Raw genomic sequence first — 27,682 nt, forward strand, 5'->3', positions numbered from 1 at the left:
GGTAAGATAGCAGATCAGTAATGGCAGACGTCTTAAAGAGATATTTCATAAATCGCTACAAAGGTATAGTCTGGTAAGAAAGTAACTTCACACGGAGGATCTATGACGGAGGAAGTTAGAGGATGACATTAAATTGAAAAACATAAAATGCTGCAAAAAATAATGTTAGGTCAGAGGATAGTATATTTTAAAAACCAGCAAAGGAGTGCATTAAATAATGAAGAGAAGATGGGAACAGAAGGGGAAACTAGTAAAGTATATAAAAACAGAGAGCAAGGAAGTCGGCAAATATATGAAAAGGGTAAGTGTAGCTCAAGTAAACATAGATCCCTTGTTGGATGATACTAGGGAAGTTATGTGAAACAAATATGCTATTGTACTTGGCTAACCTAGTATCGTAGCTTGCCAGCCTCCTCTATCCAAACCACGTCTTTCATCCCCAGTTCCAGAAAAGCTCCCAAATGAGAATGTGCTTCGAGTCGGTGATACATCTAAATGATCCTCATGTAGAAGAAAAGGCATTCCCATTCGTCGTTGTCTCTTTTTACCTGGTTGATGGAATGGGATAGAGCCTTTGCGTTCACGGTCCTCTTTACGGCTCTTGAACTAGTACACAGGTAATACATTTTATTAGTACACATATAGATTTTATTATTAAACAGTATTTGATGTGGGTCACAAATTAGTGCATTTTAGCATTTAGACTGAACGAGCCTGAGTTTGTGATCTATTTTTTTTTTAACAATTACTGTTTAAGAAGCACTTAGACAGTTACAGAAGGATATGAGATAGTTTAAAAAGATACAACTTGGAAACAGGTCCTTCAGTCCACGCCAACCAATGATCACCGTACACTAGTTCTATGTAATCCCACTTTAGCATCCTACACACTTGGGGCAATGTGCACTGAAACATACTTCACTGCCAAGTGCTACACCTTCAGTAGTCAACTTATCACAAATAGTTTAAAGATGCAGCATGGAAACAGGCCTTTGGCCCTCTAAGTCCATGCTAACCATCGATCACCCGTTCACACTAGTTCAATGTTATCTCACTTTCTCTTCTACTCTCTACACATTAAGGGCAATTTTACAAAAGCCAATTAACCTGCATGTCTTTGGAATGTGGGAGGATATCGGAACACCCGGAGAAAACCCACACGGTCACAGGGAGAACGTACGAACTCTGTAGAGACAGCACCCATAGTCAGGATCAAATCTGGGTCTCTGGCACTGTGAGGTAGCCACTCTACCACTGTGCTACTGAGCTACTCATATGGATCTAATGTGGGGGAATGGAATTGGAGTAGGTGGGCAAAAAGGTCAGCATGGAGTTGGTGGGCCAAAGGGCCAATTTCTGTCCTGTACAATTCTATGACTCGAAAGAAGGGAGAAAGTAAATAAGAAACTGTTAGCCTAACATTTGCAGTTGGAAAAATGCTGGAATCTATAATTAAACTGTATATAATATATCTTTAGAAGACATTTATTGGTTTAATTACTGCTGGTATTAAAATAACCATAATCAAATGATCCAGGTTTATGTCTTCATGAAAAAAAGCGAATAAATAGAGTACTTTAGTAAATTGCTGAAATAAATAAACTAGCCTGAAAATGACTAAATTCCAAGGACCTGATAATCTATATGCCAGAGTTTTGAAAGAGATTGTGCTGGAGACAATACATCTTCTACAATGTTGACAGAATTTGGAATGGTTTCTGTAAATTGGAGGGTAGCAAATATAACCCCACTTGGATTCTGGTCACCACATATAGGAAGGATGTGCTTGCCCCTGAGAGAGAGGGCAGAGGAGGTTTACCAGAATGCTGCCTGGATTGCAAAAAATTGATTGGACAGGCTGAGCTTGTTTTCCGAGGATGAGGAGTGATCTGAGGTAGTTTATAAAGTTATGAGATCTGAAGATGGGCTAGATAGTCAGAAATGCTTTCCCCATAACAGAGGTATCAAAAGCATAAGGTGAGAAGAACTAGTTTTAAAGGAAAATTTGAGGAATACAGACCAAGCGTAAATGTTCAGTGAAACAGTCGCCGATGTACAGGAGGCTACACCGGGAACACCGGACGCAGTACATGAGGTAAGTGGAAGTTGATAGTCTGTCCCGTGATGGAGACCGAGAAATCAATAAAGGGGAGAGAGGTGCCAGAGATAGTGTTTTTATACAGGAGAGTAGTCAGCTAAGTTAGCATATGGATTTGGGGTAATGGACTAAAAGTTTTCTAACAAAAATCAAGGAGAAGGAATAATTAGGTCCAATGCAGGTTGGCAGGCTGCGATGAACGGGGCATGACAGGGATTGATCATCAAGGCCCAAATCTTTGCAAGCTAAATTTTTGAATTATCTGAACAGACTAAAACTCCCTCTGCACTATTGACTGATGAAACTTACAAACTCCTACAGTTATCTGAATTACACGTCCTCCCACCTTCCCAGCAGTTATCAGGCAACTGAATCATCCTACTGCAACCAGAGAGCAGTCCTGAACTACTATCTACCTCATCTGAGAAACTTGGACTATCTTTGGTCGGACCTTACTGGCTTTACCTTGCACTAAATGTTATTTCCTCATCGTATATCCATACACTGTGAATGGCTCGATTGTAATTATGTATTGTCCTTCCGCTGGCTGGTTAGCACGTAACACAAGTTTTTCACTGTACCTCAGTACACGTGACAATAAACTAAACGTCACATCTTCCAATCTCCACCTTTCTTCGTCTTCGGTAAAGACCGCTCCTTCCGCAACTCCTTGATTCGCTCATCCCTTCCCACCCAAACCACCCCCTCCCCCGGGACTTTCCCCTGCAACCGCAAGGGTTATAAGAGTTGTTCTTAGGCCTTCTCCCACACCTCCATCCAGGGACCCTAGCAGTCTTTCTAAGTGGGACAGTTGCAACTCATCTAGCCTCATCTACTGTGTTCCTGATGTGGCTTCCTGTACCAACCATTGACTTGGTGATCATTTTGCCAAACATTTGCGTACAGTCCACCAAGGCCTATGGGAACTCCCAGTTGCTAACCATTTTAACTCCTCTTAGAATTTCCATACTGACAGTTCTGTCCTGGTCCTCCTCCATTGCCAGTGAAGCCACAAGCAAACTGGAGGGACAACACCTCTTGTTCCTCTTGGGTAGTTTGCAAACCATTGAACATATGAACATTGAATTCTCCAATTTTAGGGAACCACAAAACCCTCCCCCTCTATCCTCTATTGCCCCCACCCTTCTGGCCCACTCTCCCCTGTGCCCCACCTGGGCTTGCATCTATTTCTCCAATCCTTCCCACTACATTCTTTCTTCTAGCTTCGCAATTGGCAACTCTGCAATCCTTTTGTCTCACGTCTTCTGTCTTTTCATCTCCGGCCTTTGTCTACCATCTGCCTGTCAAAAACATCCCTCACCTGTATCAAGATGTCTCTTATCACTTATCTCTGTGTCTCCCTTTCCCCTGACTCTTGTTTTGAGGAAGGGTCTCGACCTGAAATGACACCCATTCCCTCTATCCAGAGATGTTGCCTGTCCCGCTGAGATACTACAACATTTTGTATCTATCTTTGGTGTAAACCAGCTTCTGCAGTTCCTTCCTACTCACTCCTCAACATATTACCTGCCAGGTGTTGTCCTGTCCCTCCTCCCTTCCCACTTTCCTCCCCTCCCCATACAATTAGTCTGAAGTAGAGTCCGGACCAGAAACATCACCTATCTATCTTCTCCAGAGATGCTGCCTGACCCAGTGAGTTACTCCAGCACTTTATGCCTCTTTTTCAAAAATACAGAATTTCTCAGTTTGATGAGAACACAAAACTAATTGGGAATGTGAGTAGTAATAAGATTGCAACAAAGATTCAAGAGCATGTATACAAGCTAAATAAGTGAGTAACTACAAATCACATGGCGTACATTGTGACAAAATGCAAAGCTAACTACTGGAAAACAGAAATGCTCAGTATTTTTAAAATGAGACTGGGAAATGTTGATGTCCGAAGAGAGCTTGGTGTCCTATATTTGTCACAAAAATCAAACATGCACGCCAGCAGACAATTAGCAAGGCAAATGGTTATTTTGCAAGAGGATTTGAGTACAGAGATTTCCTACTGCAATTACGCTGGGCCTTTGTGAGATTGCACAATATATTTACTATAGATTAGATAGCACAGCAAAGATTAGCCAGCTGGATTCTGGTAAGGTGGATCTCTTATTGAAGAAGAAGTAGAATAGGGTAGGCACAAAATGCTGGGGTATAGGTTGGGTATCTTTGCCGATTAAATGGCAGACAAGTCATTCATTCCATTCAAAACATAATAATAGATTTCTGGACCTTAAAGAAATCAAAGATATGGTAAAGGGCACACAAATGGTGTTGCAGTAAAAGATCAACTGATATCCTGTTGAATGACAGAACCGATTTGAAGATCCAAAGGATCCATCTTTCCATTTCTTATATTTTATGTTCAAATATAAATTTGTCCTGGCACATACCTAACTGGGGGAGCAAAAGATACTTAAAAGTACTGATAGTTTTTACTTACTTAGAATAACAGTGTCTGTAACTAAAACTAGATACTTATGGGTAAATAATATTTAACTACAATATAAATTACACCAGCAATATCACTATTAACCTTTTAGATCTGGGATAATAACCATCTCCAAAACTTTTCTTTACCTTTTTGAAGATGTTCATTCCAAGATCAGTAGAAAGGTCTGGAACCGCCTGTCTTCTAAGGTTTGTCACGGACAACTTTGATAATGTTTCAGAACTCAGGGACTTTTCCCCTTCATTACATTTCACAGTAAGATCCTTATAACGACAAAAGTAAGATTTTAACTATTTTAAACTGTCACAGATTACACAGGGGAGTGGAGTGAGGGATTTTTTAATAGGTTGTTAAAAAGTGACAATCACAACATTAGATGATTAGAATACATATTTGACCCATTTCAAATAAAAGTGACTTAGGGGTCTCAAATGGGATAATCCTGCAAGAAACTGCAGACACTATAAAATTGTAGCTTTAAAAGAGAAAAATATGTTTCGTGTAAACCACTGGGTTTATTGCCCTGTTAGAAAATGTTCCTCCAAAGTGAAACATAACATCACTGGGTCTGATACAAAAAAAGAAAAAAGAACACCATTTTGAAATGCAAATAAAATTTAAACTTACAATGCATATTATTTTTGCTGTGCATAAATAAAGCTAGTTGCACAAGGTATTAATTATAATTACCTTACTATGAAAATTATGGTTAAACTAGCAAGTTTTTAATTCAACATTAATGAGATGAGTTTACTATTTTGCTGCCTTCTCAAGGATCAAAATGGTTACTTTTAAAAATATATGTAGATTAGCCTGGTCTTATTTTATTTCACATATTTTATTTTATAAACCAAATATTTTTTACATAGACATTGGAAGCCACAGATAAGAACATAATTTGCTTACCTGTGTTTTATGAGTGTTAACCAGAGAAGGAGCTGTTGCTACCATGGAACTACTGCGTGGTCTGGGTAAGTGGCTTATTTCTGGTTCAGTAGGCCTATCAGGCTTCTCCTCCAAAATCTGTCGAAGCCTTTGAAAATAATACATCAATGCCCAGTGGATACCTTCTTCAGACCAGTGTGGTTGCAGCAAGCAACGCAATACTGCAATATCAAAATAGGTGGCATACCGAGACTTCCGACTCAGTGGAATGGTTAATGAAGTTCTGTAACAGATGTAATTTATGCTACGTTAGAAGATAAGTGAGCAAAATGTGTTGAATCATGTTCAAAATAAATAGAATTCTCCAATAAAAATGATATTCAAAATCAACGCATAATTCATTAGAACTTCCAACTCAAACCAAACACAAGTTCCAATAACTAATACAGTTCATCTCCAATAGTCTGCTATCTGACTATTCAAAACTCCCAATGGTTTGGCATCTGGCTTATCAGTTAATATTTGCTGTACCCTCATCTAACTCACTTAGGGCCCTGGTACCTGCATCCATTGCAACTTGCTGGAGCCCTGGTTCCCGTGCTCCATCGCAGCTAGCAAGTCCCACTTATTGTACTCTCCTTGATCTGACCAGGGTTCCATATCCCATTTCCCCATTAAACATATCTGGTTTATTGGGAAGTGTATTATGATATTTGTAACATTTTTTTAAAAGATATTAAAATGTCGTGGATTTTAGTAAGGATTAATAACAGTAATTAATAATTAAGATGATAGGAAAGTCAACCGGCCTAGTGCTACCAAAGTCCTAAGTATGGCAGATAATAGGAATTTTATTATATCCTGCTGAAACTTCAACTATCCTCACAAATATCTTCAGAAAGAAAAAAATAGAAATGCACACAGGGTGAGAATAGATGGAATTGTAAAACAAATACAGAATTGGCTGGGAGCAGAGAATTTTTTTAAAAACTTGGGCAAAATAAAAGTGCTGGAGGAACACAGTGGGTCAGGCAGCATCTGTTGAGGGAATAATTCAACTTTTAAAAAGTTTGGAGTTTGTGGCTGTATATAAAAAATACCCCTTTGTTAAGCAAGATTATTTTGCTCAGGCACAAAAGAGCCATGTAAAAACAACGTAGTTATGACAATGGTGACATGGCTCATAAAGAAAGGACTGAATGCTTAACCTTCTGGTGTAAAATGAGGAAAAACAGCAATTGTGGCACTGCACTGCAAGAGAGAATGCCCTTGAAAGACCAAAGATGAAATAACATGAATCACAAGGTTTAAAATTAGTCATCAAAAAGAACAAGGAGCAAACGCGAATAATACTTGACAGGAATAGAGCAATTCCAGCAATCTGAGACAGACCATGCCGAAGTAAACAAAGTCAAGGAATGGGAAAAATGTTAATCCCTTGAAAAGGGCGCCTTTTGTCTATAATCCAAATATATTCCTAGAAGCAAGGAAAGGAAGAGCAATTAAGTTCAGCACTCCTGCAGAAGAAAGGAGCTGGAGAGTAGAACAAAGCAGAAAATGGGGCGAGTGTGACAGATGCATGGAAGAATTAAGATGAAAATACAAAAAATAATATGTAAAGATTCCCACAGCTATTTAGAAAATACCTCTTTGCACCCTGTCTCCCATAAAGATCATGTCTCCTTTGTATCAGTTCTCAAAGTGGGTCCTTCCACTCCAGGGCATCTGAAATGTCCTCCATTTTCAGGAAACAGGGCTTCCCCCCAACGATTAATTGAAGGAGCCCTTATCTGTATCTTTTTCCTGCACCCGTATCTTTTTGCCGCACTTCTATTCTCGTGTTGCCTCCTCCCAAACACAGTGATAGAGATCCCCTAGTCCTTGCCTTTCACCCCACTAGCCTCCACATCCAGCTCATCATTCTTTGACATGTTCACCAGTTACAATATGATCCCACCTCCCTCCCCACCCTTTTGAACTCTCTGCAGGGACCACTCCCGCCTTGACTCCCTTGTTTGTTCATCCCTATCAACCACCCATTCCCCTTCCCAAGCCCTTTCTCCTGAAACAAAATGAAGTGTTACACCTATCCCCACACCCCCTCACTCACCACCATCCAGGGGCCTAAGCATTCCATAAAGGTGAGGCAGAGATTAATCGTATATTACTTTTGTGATCCTGTCTATTACTTTTGGTGCTCTCGATGTGGCCTCCTACATCAGTGAGACCAAGTATAGACTAGGCAACCATTTTGCCAGCACCTGCACTCTGTCTATCATGGCCATCTGGAGCTCCCATTTTAATTTCCCTTCCCATACCTGCACAGACCTGTCTGTCTTCAGCCTTCCTCACTCGCTTCAAGGTGAGGCCAAATATAAACTACAGGAACAGCACCTTATATTTAGCCTGTGAAGCCTACAACCCAACAGCATAAACACTGTGATGGGAGGAGGTCAGGCAACAGAGAAACATAGAAAATAGGTGCAGGAGGAGGCCATTTGGCCTTTCGAGCCAGCACCACCATTCATTATGATCATGGCTGATCATCCACAATCAGTAACCTGTGCCTGCCTTCTCCCCATATCAATTGATTCCACTAGCCCCTAGAGGTCTATCTAACTCTCTTTTAATCTCTGGAGAAAAGGAATAGGTGACGTTTTGGGTTGAGACCCTTCTACAGACTGAGAGTCAGGGGAAAGGGAAACGAGAGATATAGGACAAATGAACAGAAGATATGCCGAGATCAATGCTAATCAAGGAAAGGTGGAACCCACAATGGACATTGTTGGCTGTGGGATAGGTGATAATCAGTTATTCCAACACTGATACTCAACAGGATGACAGTGAAACTAGTACGCGACTAGGGTGGAGGAGAGACGGAGAGAGAGGGTCAGGCAGCATGTCTGGTGAAAAGGAATAGGTGACGTTTCAGGGCAAAACGCTTCTTCAGACCAGATGTCAGGGGAAAAGGAAACTAGGGATATAGTACAAATGAATGGAAGATATGCCAAAAGCAACGATGATCAAGGAAAGGTGGAGCTCACAATAGTCTATTGTTGCCTGAGTTACTCCAGCTTTTTGTGTCTGCCTTCGGCATAAACGCTGAACTCTCCAATTTCAGGTAACCTACTCACTCTGTCCCTTTCTCTCTTTTTGATGTACACAGGTCCTCTCACACACACCTTTCTTTCCAAAGCTTTCTCCCCCAGTCTTTCCCCTCCTCAACTCACTCTATCTGGCCCATTGGCCTTTAATCCTTGAGCAAATTGCAAAGTGCTGGAGGAACTCAGCGAGTCAGGCAGCAACTGTAAAAGGAATGGAGACGTTTTGGAACTTATCTTCCGTCTGAATTACTCAGTCGGTGGTGAGTAACTCCAACACTTTAATGTTTGCTCAAGATTTCAGCATCTGCAGTTACGTGTCTGCAGCTTCCTGCCTTTTGTCAATATTTCCACCCCTCCTGCCCACCTTGCTCCAGCTGCCATGCAATCCTTCTTCACTTAGATCCACCTATCATTTGCCAACTCCTGCCCCAACCCTCCTCCTTTTACTGGCTTTCACCCCTATGCTCTCTCACTCCAGATGAAGTGTCCTGACCCGAAACATTGACTGTCTATTTACCCCCACAGATGAAGTTTGACCTGCTTTGTTCCTCCAGAAGTTTTTTTTTTGCTCTCTGAATATACAAATTACAGAGAAGATGCAAATAAGTAAATTGAGAATGAGTCAAGATGAGAATAGTGTTAATAAATCATGTCATAAGTGATAGGAGTAGAATTAGGCAATTCAGACCAACAAGTCTACTCCAGCATTCAATCATGGCTCCCTCCTAACTCCATTCTCCTGCCTTCTGCCCATAACCCCTGACACCTGTACTAATCAAGAATCTATCTCTGCCTTAAAAATATCCACTGACTTGGCCTCCATACCCTTCTGTGGCAAAAAAATCCACAGATTCACCACCCACTGACTAAAGAAATTCCTCTTCATCTCCTTCCTAACAGAACAACTTTGAATTCTGAGGCTATGACCTCCTGTCCTAGACTCTCCCACTATTGGACACATCCTCTCCACATCCAACCTATCCCAGCCTTTTACTATTCTGTTTCAATGAGATTCCCCCTCATTCTTCTAAACTCCAGTGAGTACAGGCCCAGTGCCGACAAATGCTCATCATACGTTAGCCTACTCATTAATATAAAGAAGAATGTACAGTTTTTTCCATAGTAAAGGGTGTTCGAGGAACACTGGGGTTGATCCAGCATAAAAACTGGGACCTACTGGTAAAGGTAAATACCTAACTGACTAAATGAGTTTCCATATTAATATTTACCAAGATTAACTACAATAAAAGCAGATATTGATGAGATTAGAATACTTGGATATTATTCATTTTTACTGAAAAAAACAATAATCTTTAGTTCTGCCAGATATTCAATCAAGGGTTGTTGCTATTGTCTATCATGGGGCAAAAATCCATTATTGTATATTAATTCCTCTATCTTTGATTTATATTATCATTATCATAAAAAATGACATCTATTTTACTTTAGTTCACTAATTAAAATGAATTGGTTACAAGTCAGAGCCTTACAATTTTCTGCAATAGCTGTCAAAATGAATGATTACCATCAAAGCGGGAAGGATGCTTTTACAATTAAATTCCAGCTCCTTATTGCCACAATATTAAGCAAGGTAAATAGCTAAAGATTAGTTTGAACGCAATTTAGAAACCATGGCAACTAGAAAAATGCAATGAGAAAGACAGCTTTTGCTTGCAGTCACTGATCCTTTACAGATAACATTATTAAATTCATCTCATTATTCCCTAGCAATTATGATGAATATAGTTATCATTTGCAGTTACCATTTTCTCCAAGTTTATCGGCTTCTTAAACAAAATAATGGAATTAATTTTTATCCCTACCATCTTTATACAAGACCAAATCATCTTGGACCGACCCACTTGCTGTTACCCATGTTTTTTTTTCTGGATGTTGAGCAGCTGATAAGCCTTGGTTCCCTCTGGAACTGCAGGCTATTCATCATGTGATTTAGCTCATTGTTTTCATCACTATTTCATTCATATTCATAACTAAATGAGAATTACATTACACTGCAGATGGCAGTAAAATCAAACTTAACATAAAACCTGATAAAAAATTGAATTACTACTGAACATTTTATCACATGGGGGAGAAATTGAGAAATTATAGAGAATACAGAGACAATTAAACCATAAAGGGCTTGTCCCACAGGTGATTTTAAGGCGACTGCCGGCGACTAGACTGTAGCCGAACGTTCGCCGGGGTGTCGCGGGCATGATCGTGAGGAGTCTTCAATGAATCGTAGCGAATCTCGGTGCGTCGCGGAACAAAATTTCCAGATAGAAATTTCTCGGCAACAGCTGGCTTGTCGCCAGGTATCATAGCTTATTGCGGGTGCTGTCGCATGCTGTCCCCAGGTTTGCTAGGTTGTCGCAGATACATTTAGAAGCACGTCATTTGCAGATACCAGAAGATAGTTTTGTTTAACCAATTTATTTACCGTCAGGACATTTGACAGGTAGATTGGAGGCGACAGTTTGACGGTCAGGTAAGCGTGGGAATTTTGCGATGTTTCTGAAGACGGTGTAATCTCTTAGCCAGGTGATAGTTTCACAAAAAAAGTAACTTGTATCGACCTGACACGGCATTGTCGTGGTCATTGTCGTTGGGTAAAATAAAATTTTGCCGATCTGCTACGACTTTGACAGTCGCCGGCAGTCGCCTTAAAAATAGCATAACTGGGACAGGCCCTTAAGGAATCCTATTCTCAGTGGTTAAAGGGAAGCTAGCTAAATATTGTAATACTGATGATAATGATAAAGGTAGCCTGTATTTTTTGTACTTGTTTTACAAAGTTAAATTTGACTTTGTTGGGGATTGGGCAGATTACTAATAAGGGGGAAGCTTTTGCACGCTCAAATTATCCTGAGCTATTGGGTAGAGTAACTGAGGCCTGTAATTCTTTCATGATGTGGTCCAACCAGGTCTGGTAATGGATGACAAAACAAGTTGTGTGCTCAATGTACTTCAGCCATGATCACATTGAATGGTGCTGGCTCAAAGGGCCGAATGGCCTACTCCTGCACCTATTGTCTATTGTCTGCTTGGATTTCAGGGAACAATGAGTATACGCAGTTAACTTGTGCTAGGACAAGTTCCTATGCCACAAATTTGCATGTCGATACCTGGAGCAATTTTACAGAAGCCAATTAACCTACAAACCCACAATTCTTTGGGATGTGGGAGGAAACTGAAGCATCCAGAGGAAACCCACACAGTCACAAGGAGAACGTGCAAACTCCACGCAGACCTCACCAATTGAAACTTGGTCTCTCTAGCGCTGTGAGGCAGCAGCTCTGCAAGCTGTGCCACCATTATTGAAAATAATGGCAAATTGAATGCCATGCAGTATATACAAACTGTAAGAGAAAACAATTATTTATTGACATTCAAAAGAGCAACAGCCATACCTGGAATTAGAGGTTCCTTTATCCTGGGATGCACCCGCTGCTTCAGGTGAGTTTTTCAGGTGAGAGCTCTGCGATCTGATTTCTGAAGCTATAGAATCTGGCTGTGCAGTTTCACAAACCATCTGAAACCCCTTTAAACCATTGGAATGAATTAATTAACTTTTAGTTGATTAAATTGACAGCCCAATTAAAAGCAGTGAAATTATACAACATCCATATTTCCAAGATGTATCAGTACAGACAAAATAATAATTCACACATATTGTTCAGCCTATTTAAAGGGCTGCTGAAGGTGAAAGATTAAATTTATTTTTATTTTCATACTAATAAGCAAAAAGCAAAAAGACGACAATGTACTGCTCATACTTGCCAAAATATAGATATAGAGATCCACCAATTTTCCAGCAACCTTGGTTTGCCACATTATCCTTTTTGCCTGACCAACAAAGGTTACATAATGATGATACAACACTACACCTCTGACCCCCTCCCATGTTTTTAAAGCACCATGGACTGCTAGAAACAAATAAAATGAGGTGGGACATGACTGCCAAGCATAGCCAATGAAGTGGGACAGGTGTCAAGCGAAGTTTTCATACAGCTCCCCAAACCCTCAACCAGTTCAACTCCCCCTGGAACTCCACTACCAACTGCCACTCCTCCCCACTGCAAGTTCCGTGACCCCACCCCCCGAGCTGAGGGTTCGCCACAGGACCCCCCACAGAACCAGAGGCACGGAACCGAACGTGAAGATGAACGAGGCTGCCGGACCTCGTGCATACGTCCCCACGCACAGGGGACACGCCCGCTACGGGCGAATTTGGGAGCAACTGGGATGGCGGATGCCCCCGACGACGAGGATGGGTCACCCGCACTGGCTCGCCAAGGTCCAAATGGGCCGGCTTCAAACGAGCCACAGACACCGTCTCCCGCCGCTTACTCGTTAACAACTGAAAGAGCGGCCGCATTATCTTTGCCGCCGCTGGCACAAATCGCTGATAAAATGTGACCATCCCTACAAACCCCTGAAGGCTCCGCACTGTGGAAGGCCACAGAAACTGACAAATGGCCTCAACCCTGTCCCTGAACGGAACAGCACCGTGTTGCGTCACGCGGTGGCCCAAAAAGCCGATGGCACGGAGGACAAACTGGCATTTGTCGGGGTTGATGGCAAGACCATGCTCGCTGAGGCGCTGGCATGACAAACGGAGGTGGGCATAATGTTCTTGCCGAGAGAGACTAGCCACGAGGATATCGTCCATGTAAATGAAAAGGAAATCGAGTCCCCGACCCACGGTGTCCATCAGGCGTTGGAAGGCTTGCACGGCATTCTTAAGATCGAAGGGCATACGCAGGAACTCAAACAACCTGAAGGGGGTGATTAAAGCCGTTTTGGGCACGTCCTCCGGCCACACGGGAATCTAGTGGTAACCTTCGAAAATAACTTAGTCCCAGCCAGATGGGCGGAGAGGTCCTGGATGTGGAGAATGGGGTAGCGATCCACGATGTATCCACGTTCAGGTGGCGGTAGTCGCCACAAGGGCTCCAGCCTCCGGAGACCTTTGGTACCATGTGCAGCGGGAACCCCATGGGCTATCTGAGCGGCGGACAATTCCCATAGCCTCCATGTTGTGAAACTCCACTTTGGCGATCTGGAGCTTGTCGGGAGGCAGCCTGCGGGGGCAGGCGTGGAGCGTTGGTCCCGAAGTTAGAATGTGGTGCACCACACCATGTTTCGGGCTGGCCAAGTGGAATTGCGAAGTCAAAATTTCAGGAAAGTCCCCCAAAATTTGTGCGTAAAAATTGTCCACTGCAGACACCGACCGGGTTGCGGATTGGCGTGGCGGATGCAGCAGGGCGCAAGGAGTTCACTTCCAACGTGTAGACGAGGCGTTGCCCCCTCACATCAACTAAAAGTGATTGCGCCCGCAGGAAGTCGGCACCCAGCAACGACTGAGACACGTCCGCAATGGTGAAAGGCCAGGTAAAGTGGCAAGAGCCAACGATAAGCGGAATGTGCGGACATAGAAACATAAAAAATAGGTGCAGGAGGAGGCCATTTGGCCCTTCGAGCCAGCACCGCCATTCATTGTGATCATGGCTGATCATCCACAATCAGTAACCCTGCCTGCCTTCTCCCTATATCCCCTGCTTCCACTAGCCCCCAGAGCTCTATCTAACTCTCTCTTAAATCCACCCAGTGATCTGGCCTCCACTGCCTTCTATGGCAGAGAATTCCACAAATTCACAACTCTATGGGTGAAAAAGGTCCTTCTCACCTCAGTTTTAAATGGCCTCCCCTTAATTCTAAGACTGTAGCCCCTGACGCCGCAAGTTCGTATGGTGCTGCCATTCGCGGCAGTTAACGAGGGCCCCAGCTTTCCAGAATGAATGTCCACTCCCGATGGGGGCAAAACGATGACTTCTGCCCATGTCCACCAGGAATCGTCGTCCCAAGCTACGGTCCCATGCATATGTGGTGTATCTGGCCGACCGCCGAGGTGATTACTGGCGACCGACCCCGGCATTTCCCGGAAACGAAACATACCAGCTACTCCTGGAGCAAGAGACTCAGCTGAATCCCCGGTGGTCGCGGCCACAGGTCGCGGTGCCCTCGAAGGCGCTGACGACACACGATCGAGCGAACCTCCACCCTGCCGCCTGGCCAGCCACAGCTCGTCTGCGCGTTCCGCTAGCTGCAGGGGTCATCGAAACACGCCCCAGAGAGGAGCAGGCGGATGTCATCGGGCAACTGTTCTAGGAAGGCGTACTGAAAAAGCAGGCAGGCAGGGCTGGTGGCCGTCCATGAGCGTGAGCATTTCGCTCATGAGGCTCGATGGCTTACGGTCGCCGAGCCCGCCCATGTGGAGGATCCGCGCTGCTTTCTCCAGGCAGCTGAGCCCGAAAGTGCGGAGGAGCAGTGCCTTGAGGCCTTCGTATTTGTTGGCCGCTGCCAGCGCGCGCAAGTAAGGCACCAGTAAGCCATCTCCTGGTCGTGCGCGCCGACGACATAGAAGTAACAGGTGTCGTCGGCTGTAATCCTGTGGATGTGGAATTGAGCTTCCGCCTGCTGGAACCACACCTAGGGCTGCGAGGTCCAGAAGACTGGCAGCTGAAGTGCGACCGCGTTTTGTTAGGCCTGGTCAGCGGCAACGGCGGGCCGAGCGCTGGCGGCGTCCATTATTGCGATCCAAAATACCCATTTCAGACTGTCGGGGTCACCAATGAGGCGGGACACGTGTCAAGCGAAGTTTTCTTTGTTCCTCATGCACCATACAGCTCCCCAAACCCCCAACCAGTTCACTAGTTCAAGAGCGGAACTCCACTACCAACTGCCACTCCTCCCCATTACAAGTTCCGTGAGCCCATCCCCCGATCCGAGGGTTCGCACCACGCGTGGGTCACCACCAGGGACCGCCACAAGCTATAAATTAAATTTACAGCAAAGCTTGCATTTCTCGAACACCAGTTAACGGGATGCCCTTGGAAGTTGTGATGAGGGTCAGATCGGCAGCTGCCCATGGGGCCGAGGCGCCCCTTTCCCAACTGGCCTAACGGGCTGACCCCCACCAACCCGAGATTTGCTGAATCTGCGGTAGGGCGGGTGCCCGCCGGAGTCCTCTGAGTGGAGTCAAACGGTCCTGGAACAGTCCGCCTAGGCTGCCGAGGGGCTGAGATACCAACCCGCAAAGTCGGCCTCAGATGTCGGCTATTGGAACAGATCTGCTGCATCCAACCTGACCAGAGTTCCACAGCTCTAGACACAGGGGGGGGAAATTCGACCCGCCGATTAGAAGTCTGAACACATAAGTCCCAATCAGGTCGAGATCGGCCACCTCATCTGGGGGGGAGGGGGGAATTTCTAGTGCGCTCGTAATTTTGTCTGGATTAAAGAAGGTGCCGGACCATCAGTTGCCGGAAATGGTGGTGGACCTGTAAATTGATTTCTTCAACTAAGTTGTTGAGAAGGGGTCCAATTGATAGCTGTTTGAGAACACATTTAGTAAACTGCCTCTTTTGTTTCTACAAAGAAACCTATGCAAAACTATTTCTGATAAAATACGTATTTTAAGGATTCATTTTGTTTCTCGCCCCAAAAAAATTATGTAGAGTGCTGGCCTCCACACCATATTCAATATTCTCTCAAGTGGCAATACCATTTTAAAAACAACCAAAATAAAAAATTATGGAAGTATACCGCAATTCAAGCAGCATTTGGGGGCAGAGAAACAACATCAATGTTTTAGATCAAGGACCATTATTGGAACTGGAAAAGTGAAAAGACAAATATGATTGCAATAGCAGAGCAGGGAAAGGTTGGAGAAAGCAGACCAATGCTGGCTAGCGTCAGTCTTTGGTCTCTTACATTGCTTCAATGAGGTCCAACGCAAGGTCAAGGTCACTTTGAAGTTCTTAGGACTCTGTATAGTTTCAGGTAAACACCCTCAGGTGCTCTTTAAATCTTCCTAATCTCACCTTAAATCTATGCCCTCTAGTTTGGACTCCTCTACACCGAGAAAAAGATTGTGATACGCCTCATGATTTTATATACCTCTGCAAGGTCACCTCTCGGCCTACTACGCTTCAAGGGGAAAAACCCCACCCTATCCAGTCTCCCGTTAAAGCTTAATCTCTCCGGTACCGATAATATCCTTGTGAATATTTTCAGAACCCTTTCCTGCTTAATAACATCCTATTATAGCTGGGTGGCCATAACTGCACACAATATTCCAAGCATAGTCTCTTCAACATCTTACATAATATCCCAATTCTTGTATTCAAAGCCCTGATCAATGAACGCAAGCGTACCTAATGTCTTCATCACCCTGTCACCACTTTCAGGGAACAGTGGTATACTCATACCCCTAGGTCTCTCTATTATACAACACTCTGCAGGGCCCTGCCATTTACCATGCAAGTATTCTGACCACGTTCGATCCTGAACACGGGTGCTTGTCTGTATGGAGTTTGTACGTTCTCCCCATGATCTGTGTGGGTTTTCTTCAGGTGCTGTTGGTTTCCTCCCACACTCCAAAAATGTACAAGTTTGGCATTGGTAAAATTGTCCCTAGTGTGTATAGGATAGTGCTAGTGTGCGGGAATCGCTGGTCAGTGCGGACTCGGTGGGACGAAGATCCTGTTTTTGCGCTGTATCTCTAAACTAAAGTAAATTATTGCCTTAATTTAACTTAACAAAATGCAATCCCTCGCATGTCTCAGAGTCAAATTTCATCTGTCAATCCTTGGCCCACTTTTCCAATTGATCTAGATCCTGTTATACTCACCAAATGTAGTACCATGTGCAAACTCGCACAAATGATTACAGAGTGAAAGATTTAAAAAGCAGCCATTAAGGTATGGATTTGTAAGATTCATGCGACTGTAGAGCTGTAAAGAGGGGCAGTGTGGGATGTTTAAAAAACAGCTTTATCCAGCTGAATAAGTGTGGGATGTTTAAAAAAACAGCTTTATCCAGACATGCTCAAACAGAGCAGCCATTTTGGATAAGGTAAGGTCTTTCCAACTTTCTTCTTTAATCTTATTAAGTCAGATGGCAGTTAGGCCAGTGGAATGTTCCTCCTGCAGGATGTAGGAATCAGGAACACATCCAGGGTTGCTGGTGACTACATCTGTGGGAAGTCCAGCTGCAGCTCCTCACCGACAGCAACCAGTGGCTGGAGTTGCAGCTGGATTCACTCGGGACCATTCGTAATGCTGAGAGCATCATAGATGGGAGTTTCTGTAAGGTGGCAACTACTAAGGTGCAGGCAGCAGGGTGACCACCAGGAAATTCCCAGGAAGCCATTGACCTCACGAGCAACTATACTATTATTGATACTTTTAGAGGGGAAGTCCTTTCAAAGATGGCCGCTGCAATAACTGGGGAGTTAAAAAAGTGATTAAAAAGTAGGAGTTCAAAATCTTTACAGAAAATACAGTAAAGAATTACTAATGTCAAACGAATGGACAAGGTGTTACTCTTCCCAGAACAAAGGAATCTAATATAAGTTCACTACTGCCTTGCAGGGAAGGAATTTGCAATCCTTAGATTTAACCTAGGTCGGCAGCAGCTCTCATCTCTTAACTAACTCCTGAAAGAGTCAAGCAAGTCTAATAATTGAATAATGATCGCTATGTTATGTTAGAAAAAAATAAAAACAGATTAAACATGCCTTCAACCCAGACATAAAATATGGACACAGCTATATTATGCTCAAGACAAATTGACCTGAGTACGAAAGACACAAAATACTGGAGTAATTTTGCAGGGCATGCAGCATCTTTGGAGAACATGGATAGGTTCAGGTCAGGACCCTTCTTCAGACTGACTCTATTCATGACTCTAAGTCACACCCCATCCCAACTTGTAAAAATATCATTGTTCTTTTACCATTGCTAGATTTAAGGATCTATATCCTGGGACTCCTTACCCAACAGCTTGCAGGATTAACTTCCACTAGTAGGGTTGTAACAATCCAAAGTAGCAACTCACCACACCTTTTGAAAGCAATTAGGCATGGACAATAAATGTCAGCTTCGTCAGTGACACTTATATTTTAAAAAAATGAAAGAATAAGAACAAAATAATAGAATCCTTATTTGACATTTAAATTTATACCGTTTTGTTTTCATGGTATTTCAAAATAAGCATTGAAATAAGAAGGTACCAAATGCTAACATCAATGCAAAAGTTAAAAGAGGGAAAGTATTTCCACATGAGCATGTTATATTCAAGATGTTAATATTGCATGGTACGAGTTCAGAGAGAGAAAAGCTGGGAGTACTGAATAAGGCAGCCTATCTTCAATTTTCAGAATTTCAGGCTATCATCAGGAAACACATTTCCCCATAAAGGGCAATGGAAAACTAAAAGTCAATTTCATCAAATTTTACGAATAATTGGAAATTGAAATGATTAACATATTTTTGTTAGATAGAGGTATTCAGGCACATCTGACAATAGCAGGTAAATACTCCTGATAATCGGGATCACTACAATGTAATTAAATGGCAATTAAAAAGCTGAATGGCATTCTCTTATCAAACAAAAGTATCTAAACTAAACTATAGGAAAGTTTACAAGTTTCCAAAATGCTCACCGTTGTTCCTTCTTTATCCAAATCACAAGATACTCTGTTGTTTAAGGGTGAAGTTCTCTTAGCTGGAAAGAAAAAACATGTATCACCAACAGAGAACAGGTTAGATTTTCTAATCTCCGCTCCCTGTTCTAACTCCTTTAATTAAGCAGGAATTGTGTGCTGTTGGAAGAACCAGGGGGCGCCTCGCCTGCAGTCTGTCTGTCCTTTTCAAACTCTTTTTGTTATTTTTGGTAAGTTTTAAAAGTTTGTGTAAATGTTCTCTGGTTTGCTTTATGTGGGGGGTGGGAGAGGGGTTCGGGGAAACTTTTTTCAATCTCTTACCATGCCAGAGATGCGATTGTTTTCCGGATCGTATCTCTGGTCGCTCTGCGGCCTAACATCATGGAGCTGGAGGTCTTGCCTGGGACTGACTTTGAGTCCCCGCGGGGGCATGGACTTACCATCTGAGCCTGCGATCCCTTGCCGGGGATCGACGCTCCAATGCAGCCTGTGGACTTTAACATCAAGAGCTTGCAGTCTCGGGTTGAGACTGGTTGGGAAGTTCCAAAAGCTGCACGAGGTTCGACTAGCCCCGACCCAGGGTAGATCGCCCGGCGTGGGGGAGCTGAGATTCCCCCCCGATGCAGGAGCTTGAACTCCCCGACGAGGTAAGCTCGCCGCCGGCTACGGGAGTCAAGATCATCCGTTCAACGGAAGGTTAGAGGCCCCCGACCGCTGGAGGACAAAGAAGGGAGAGATTGAACTTTTTTTTCACCTTCTATCACAGTGAGGAATGTGGAGGAGTCACTGTGGTGGATGTTCATGTTAAAATGTATTGTGTGTCCTGTTGCTATTTATTGTTATGACTGTACGGCAAATGAAGTTCCTCGTATGTTGCAAAACATACTTGGCTAATAAAGTTTTATTGTGATTGTGAAGAGCAAGAATTATGGCTTTTGTAATAATTATGATAAATAAGTGAATTGTTCAGTAAAATATGCAATTGGACTTAAGGGAGTCCATAACAACGTTTTCTGATGGCAAAGACATTCCCTTAAATTGGGTAAATTAAAATGTGTAATTAATCTTACCTAGGAATCACCGACAATATGCTGCATCCCAAAGTGCAGAAATTACTTTTGAACCTTTTCTGTTTTCTTTTCCAAACATTCCAAAAAGAAATTTCAGCAAAAAGTGAAAAGTGTCTATAACTCGTGCCCTGCTAATTGAACCATGATCCAATGGTCCATTGTAAAAGCCCCTCCAACTTACAAGTTCCCCATCAAACATATCCACTACTTTAACAGCCATCAAAGGGTCAGTTTCTGAATGCCCGTTCGCTTGTTTGCAGCCTTGCACCTGCACCTTGTAATTTGTTTGCCTTCAACCTTGTCAAAACTCATTAATGGGTTGAAATGCTTAAGCTTTTTTGTTAGACTTTTACTTTAGACTTTAGAGATACAGTGTGGAAACAGGTCCTTGGAGCCAATCAGTCCACGCTGACCAGCGATCACACCGTACACTAGCACTATCCTACAGACCAGGCAAAATTTACAATTTACAGAAGCCAATTAACCTACAAACCTGTACGTCTTTGGGATATGGGAGGAAACCAGAGCACCCGGAGAAAACCCATGCAGTCACGGGGAGAACGTACAGACTCTGTATAGCCAGCACCCGTAGTTAGGATCAAACCTGGGTCTCTGGCACTGCAAGACAGCAACTGTACCGCTGGGCCACTGTGCCGCCCTTATTCACCTATCAGTCCCCTTCAAATAAACCTTTCCTTATAGAATTAACAAAACACACATTTTAGTTCCCTGAACTTGTCAACTCTGCTCTAAATCTACTCAGTTGGGTAAACCAACTCAGTTGAAAATTGAAAACATCTATTTATATTGATATTGAAACTTGATAAATATTCCTGTTTCAACTATGTTCACAGTTCTAAACATAGAGTAGGATGTATGAGAATTGTATAATTGTTTGATTATTGCCTTGGCTGTATCATATTAATTTATCATTGTCACATGTTCTGAGGTTCAATGGATAACCTTGTTTTGAGTGTTATCTAGGCAAATCATACCATACATGTACGTCAGACAGCACAAAAGACAAAACAAAGAACATCAAAGAAAATGGGCACCAGATGCTGGAGTAACTCGGTGGGACAGGCAGCATCTCTGGATAGAAGGAATGGGTGATGTTTCGGGTCTCGACCTTTCCTTCTATCCAGAGAAGCTCCTTGTCCTGCTGAATAACTCCAGCATTTTGTGTCCATTTTCGGTGTAAACCTGCATCTGCAGTTCCTTCCTACACACCGAGGAAAATGTTACAGCTACTGAGAAAGTGCAGATAAAAAAATGCAAGGGCTGCAATGAGGTAAATTGAAAGGTCAGGAAATTCATCCCGAGCATTTAAGAGGTCGATTCAAGAATCTGTAATAATGGGGAAGAAGCTGTTCTTGAATCTGGTAATAGGTGCTTTCAAGGATTGTACCTTCGTGCCCGACAGAAGACAGAATGATTGGGATGCCAGTGAGGGGAGAGGATGTTTTTTTTGTGATGGACTGGGCTGAGTCCACAACTCTCTGCAAGTCTTTGCTCTCTTGGGCAGAGCAGTTGCCATACCAAGATGTAATGGATACTTTATATGGTGCACCTGTAGAAATTGGTAAGAAATATTGGAGTCATGCCAAATTTCTTTAGTCTTCTGAGGAAGTAGAGGCAATGTGTGCCTTCTTGGCAGTAACGTCAATTTGTTTAGACCAAGACAAATTGTTGATGAAAAAAGTATTGTAACAGACACCTGTATTGTTTAAATGCATGGTTGTAAATATTAGCAAACAGAATTCCCACTATTAAATTAATGTTTCTATTTATTTTGTCTTTCTTAAAGCACTAGGCAAAGGAATTTTACGCAAACTGCCATTAAAATACACAATAATAATTTCAAAGCTTAAACTCAAAGCCAAAAAGTCAATATCTTCTTACCTGTAACAATATTTCTGACTGGCTTTACATGGGCAGTAAATGCTGGAGCTTCGGGATGTTTGTGCTCCCACATTGGTTGCCAAATAACAAGGCCGCTGGCCAGGCGAAACGTTAGATCGGATTCCTATAGATTTGCATTGAAGGGAATACATCACTCGACTTGGGGGACAAATAAATTAGTTTCATACAATTGATTCTGGCTCTGCGAATCAATATATTTTATCAATATATTTTAAATAATTTAATTACTAATACTGAGATTTTTAGCCAATTCACAGAGATTGAAATTCATCTTCTTTCCTAAATGTATATTATATTATTTTCTTATAAAATGATTTATAAATTGATTTTGTAACTTTTCATTCCAAATTCAATTTAACTCGAGGGAAGTCTGTTATATCACAATTCTTCTAATATTCTTGCACCTACTTCTGAATAAGGCAAAATCATATTATAATGTTTTAATCATTCTCAGTTATCTTATAAATTGACATATGTATAAAACACCATTCAGTTGTGAAAATGTGTGTAACCCTCCTAAGAACACAGGGCTAAAGTTCATGATCAATGCAAGTTATCAAATTACCACATAATTGAGAGGCCTGAATATAACTTTCCAGCACAGATGTGGCCACTAGGCTTGTTTTGTCTGTACCCTTTTGTCTATTGTCTATTGAAAGCACATACAGGTCCACCACCAATTTCCTGGGGCATTTTCTGGGGCATGGATAGGTGAAGTTCTAAGTTAACCCCCTTTAGTTAATTCCCCTCTTCCCTGTGTCCCACCCATTTCTCTCGCTATCCCACTCTCCTTTCCCTATCCCTTCCTCTGGCTTCATATTTGACTCCTCCCCTTCTCCCTCATCTTACACTCTTTTCTCCCCTTTTCATCTCCACCCTTTTGTCCACCCATCTACCAATCAAAACACACTCATCTGTATCCAGCTATTACTTGCCAGGATAGACACAAAATGCTAGAGTAACTCAGCAGGACAGGCAGCATCTCTGGCGAGGTAGTGTAAGAAAATAACTGCAGATGCTGGTACAAATCAAGGGTACAAATCGAAGGTAGACACAAAATGCTGGAGTAACTCAGCGGGTCAGGCAGCATCTTTGGAGAGAAGGAATGGGTGACGTTTCGGGTTGAAGAAGGTCTGAAGAAGGGTCTCGACCCGAAACGTCACCCATTCCTTCTCTCCAGAGATGCTGCCTGATCCGCTGAGTTAGTCCAGCATTTTGTGATACCTTCGAAAAGTGGTAACACAAGTCGATAGAGTGGTAAAGAAGGCATATGGTATGCTTGCTTTCATGAATGAATGAATGAATGAATAAGTTTATTGACCAAGCATGTGCAGATACAAGGAATGTGCCTTGGTGATCCGCTCACAAATGACAACACAAACATACAGTTAACAATTAAGAATAAAGCATAAACACATCAAAACAATAAGGATACACCATTACGGTCTAAACATGTGGGTGAAAATAAACCAGAGCAAAAAAGAGACTACAGACTTTGGTTATTGAGTAGAACTATCACTCGTGGAAAAAAGCTGTTTTTATGTCTGGCTGTGGCTGCTTTGACAGTCCGGAGTCGCCTTCCAGAGGGAAGTGTTTCAAAGAGTTTGTGGCCAGGGTGAGAGGGGTCAGAGACGATTCATAGCTCAGAACATTGAGTATAAAAGTCAGATAGTCATGATGCAGCATTATAGAACTTTGGTTTGGCCGTATTTGGAGTATTGCATGCCGTTCTGGTCACCCTATAACAAGGAGGAGTTGGAGGCTTTGGAAAGGGTGCAAATGTAGTTTGTGAGAATGATGCCTGGACCAGAGTGTGTTAGCTCTGGGAGTGGTTGGACATACTTTGATTGTACTCTCTGGGATGCTGGAGGTTGCAGTGAGACCTGCAGTGAGAAGTGTATAAAATGACGGGATGAATAGATGGAACAGGCAGTCAGAACCATTATCCCATGATGGAAAAATCAAATACTAGAGGGCACAACTTTGAAGTGAGAGGGACAAAGTTTGAAAGAGATGTGCCATATTTACATAGAAGGTGGTGAGTGCCTTTGACAAGCTGCTGGGGCTGGTGGTTGAGGCACATGCAATAGTGACATTTAAGATTTGTACCAATAGTCACATTTGGATAGGCGCATGGATATGCCGGAAATGGGTTGATATGGATTATGCGCAGGCCGTTAAGTGTTGGTCTTTGCATCAACACAGATATTGTGGGCCGAAGGGCCGCGTTATACTGTTCTATGTTCGAATTATTGCAGCCTAATGTACAACGTGACCTCTAAGTAGTGATAACGTGGATAGATTTTATTGACTGATATGAAGGCACTGAAGGTCCTAGAAGGTTAAAGGGTCCTAGAAGGTCCTAGAAGGCTAAAAGAAGATCCCCAGATTTTTAGAATAGATAATTTAATCACAGAACTATCACATGGAATTCAATGCAAATATAGATAATTTATTTCCCAGTCTGGAATTGGGGCTAACCATGAGGATCAAAGGTCAAATGTAAGGGCACAATGGCACAGCGGTTTTGTTGCTGCCTTACAGGGCTTACAGCGCTGGAGACCCGGGTTCGATCCTGACTACGGGTGCTGTTTGTATGTTCTCCCCATGATCTGTGTGGGTTTTCTCTGGGCCCTTCGGTTTCCTCCCACACTCCAAAGACACACAGGTTTGTTAGTAAATTAGCTTGATGTAAGTGTAAATTGTCCCAAGTATGTGTAGGATAGTGTTAATGTGCGGGAATCGCTGGTCTGTGCGTACCGGTGCACTGAAGGGCCAGTTTCAGCGCTGTATCTCTTTAAAAAAAGGATAGAAAACAGTGTCGTTGTTAAAAGAATAGGAAAGAAAAAAGTATTTTGCTTCTACTGGTCCTAGTGCCAGAGCCTAGTTTGCAGTGTGATTTGTATAGGGTCAGGTGAATAAATGCCTGTGGAACTTAGACGAGTTGTAGCAACAGCAAAAATATCTACTTATATCCAAACGTTTTATGTTGAAGAGGGACAGACAGCAGTAAGTGTAAGAAAATAACTGCAGATGCTGGTACAAATTGAAGGTATTTATTCACAAAATGCTGGAGTAACTCAGCAGGTCAGGCAGCATCTCAGGAGAGAAGGAATGGGCGACGTTTCGGGTCGAGACCCTTCTTCAGACTGGAGAGGAATGCATTGTCCCACCCCCACCACTTTTCAAGGTTAAACCATCTGAGTAGATTTAGAGTGGAGTTGACAAGTTCAGGGAAATAAAAGGTGTGTTTTTTTAATCTATAAGGAATATATAGATTCCGAGATATTCCTAATCACCAGAGACCCAGGTTCAATCCTGACTACAAATGCTGTCTATACGGACTTTGCACTGTGCTCCCTGTGACTGCTTGGGTTTTCTCCAGGTGTTCCGGTTTCCTCCCACACTCCAAAGACATGCAAGTTTGTAGGTTAATTGGCCTCTGCAAAATTGTCCCTAGTGCGCAGGATACAACTAGTGTGTGGGTGATTGTGGTCAGCATGGTGGGCCGAAGCACCTGTTTTCATGCTGTATCTCTAAACTAAACTAAAACTAACTTGACCGTCGTGCACTACGTTTAATCTAGACATTATTATGGGAGCGCACTAGAAATCCCCAACCCGCGGGAATCCCCAGAAAATGTGCGCCTCGGCAGTGAGAGGCGGCCGAACTCAAACTTATCTGAATTTCCGCAGCGGACTTCAGTTCGGTGGGTTGAATTTGCGCCTGTGGCCGGGGCTCTGAAACTCCGGCCATCTGGATCAGTTTCCTTAGCCGGCTTCCAAGGCCGACTTTGTGGGCGTGCATTTCACCCCCCCTGCAGCCTAGGTGGACCATTCCAGTATCGTTCAACTAACCTCTGTTGGTCCAGCAAAACGGATAACCCAGCAAGGCTCTGGAACCAAGAATGCCGGAAAATCGGTGGTGGAGCTGTAATCACTTCCAGATCTATGTTTTGTCCCTTAGCCTGGGAAAGTTTTGCTGTTCAATTCCGTACATATCTTAATTTAAAAAATGCTACAACCTTTGTGTCAATATATTCCAGATCTTAACCCAAGGTGAAAAAAAAATCTTTATTAAACCTCTGACTTTTCTGCAATTACTTTAGCATTGTGTCCTTTGACTCCAAACTCACCCTGCCAATCTAAACCGTTTCCACTTTATCTCTCAATGAAAACCAATCATAGTTTTGAAAAAAAAACACAAAGTGCTGGAGTAACTCAGCGGGCCATATAGCATCTTTGGAGAAAACAGATTGGTGACAATTCGGGACCCAAAACGTCATTACCCACGTCCTGCAGAGATGCTGCCGGGGTTACTCCAACATTTGGTGTGCTTTTGTCAACTAGCATCTGCGGTTCTTTGTGTCTAATGGGAAAACACATGCTGATCCTATCTAATAATGGAGTGATAAAGCCTTTCTCTGCCCTCGCTGAATCTCTTATATCTTTCCTGAATAGAAAATAATACTGAGTTGCAGCCCAATTAGTAACTCATCTTTCAGCACTCCAAACTGGTGATTATTAAACATTTAGTGTAATATTGAATACTAAAACGTACTGGAGAAACAAGGAACTATTGATGCTAGTTTACAAAAGAATTGGAGTAACTCAGCATGTCAGGCAGCATCTCTGGAAGACATAGATTGGTGAAGTATTAAGTTCACCCTTTTCTTTCCTGTACCCTAGCTGGATACAGACCCATTTCTCCCACTATCCCAACCCCCTTCCGACGATATCCCTTCTTCCGGGTTCATGTTTTACTCCTCTGCTTCTCCTTTATCTTACACCCTTTTCTCTCCCTTTCATCTCCAGCCTTTGTCCACCCATCTGTCAATCAAAACCGTCATCTTTATCCACCTATCACTTGCCAGGCATTGTCCCACGGCCACCTCTTTTCCAGCTTTCTCCCCAGCTAAAATTAGTCTGAAGGGTCCAAACCCGAAAAGTTACCTATCCATGTCCTCCAAAGATGTTGCTTGACCCACCGAGTTACTCCAGCACTTTGTGTTTTTATTTAACAAAAACGCACTGTACAGTTTACAGTTCAAATGCACAAATGCCATATAATGTAAGCAGTTGATTCAGTAGTGCAGTAACAGTGAGAAGTAACCTGTGATTTATGCCAAATTCAAATACCCAGAAAGTAAAACATTTTTACAAAATGAATAAATCATTAATTTACCTTAATTCTGTTGACAAGAGGTGCAAACAAGAAGACAAACAGTTCGACCGTGGCCATTGAATTAGTGAATAACTTGGGTCTGGGGTGCTCTTCCTCCTCGGTGACACTGCACTGCCTGGGCTGCCCTGGAGATCCCTGGTTCTCCACTTGATGAATAAAAGTGCTGCTGCTCCCAGACCAACTGGATCCTCCTCCTCCAGCACTGAAAGCAGCTGTCGTTTCATTATTGCATTCATAAGGAGCATCCAACAGCATCCAGTGCAGGGTATGAAGAAGCTTGGTCTCTGCCACACCAAGCTTATCCTGATGGCCTTTAACATAAGAATGTACAATATACTTTCACGGTTTATATGGAATCTTTCACAAAATAAGCATTTCACAGTTTATGCAATCTTGTCGATTCCCGGTTCCCAAACACTTTAACTCCCCTTCCTATTTCCACACTCA

At 42.8% G+C, this 27,682-nt stretch overlaps 1 protein-coding gene across 4 annotated transcripts in view; it reads right to left on the reverse strand.

Annotated features, from left to right (window-relative positions):
• The window catches only part of unc80 (unc-80 homolog (C. elegans)), a 253,548-nt gene that overhangs the window by 187,415 nt on the left and 38,451 nt on the right, over positions 1 to 27,682 (reverse strand). For all 4 annotated transcript variants that reach the window (XM_078404204.1, XM_078404202.1, XM_078404203.1 and 1 more), the window contains exons 4-10: positions 27,236 to 27,546; positions 22,031 to 22,154; positions 19,059 to 19,120; positions 11,959 to 12,089; positions 5,463 to 5,724; positions 4,685 to 4,819; positions 390 to 606 (exon numbers count right to left, since the gene is read on the reverse strand). In XM_078404204.1, the coding sequence (XP_078260330.1) occupies positions 390 to 606; positions 4,685 to 4,819; positions 5,463 to 5,724; positions 11,959 to 12,089; positions 19,059 to 19,120; positions 22,031 to 22,154; positions 27,236 to 27,546 (1,242 nt within the window). The remainder of the gene's footprint in view (positions 1 to 389; positions 607 to 4,684; positions 4,820 to 5,462; positions 5,725 to 11,958; positions 12,090 to 19,058; positions 19,121 to 22,030; positions 22,155 to 27,235; positions 27,547 to 27,682) is intronic.

The sequence above is a fragment of the Rhinoraja longicauda genome, chromosome 8 (assembly GCF_053455715.1).
Source record: "Rhinoraja longicauda isolate Sanriku21f chromosome 8, sRhiLon1.1, whole genome shotgun sequence".
Classification (NCBI taxonomy): domain Eukaryota; kingdom Metazoa; phylum Chordata; class Chondrichthyes; order Rajiformes; family Arhynchobatidae; genus Rhinoraja; species Rhinoraja longicauda.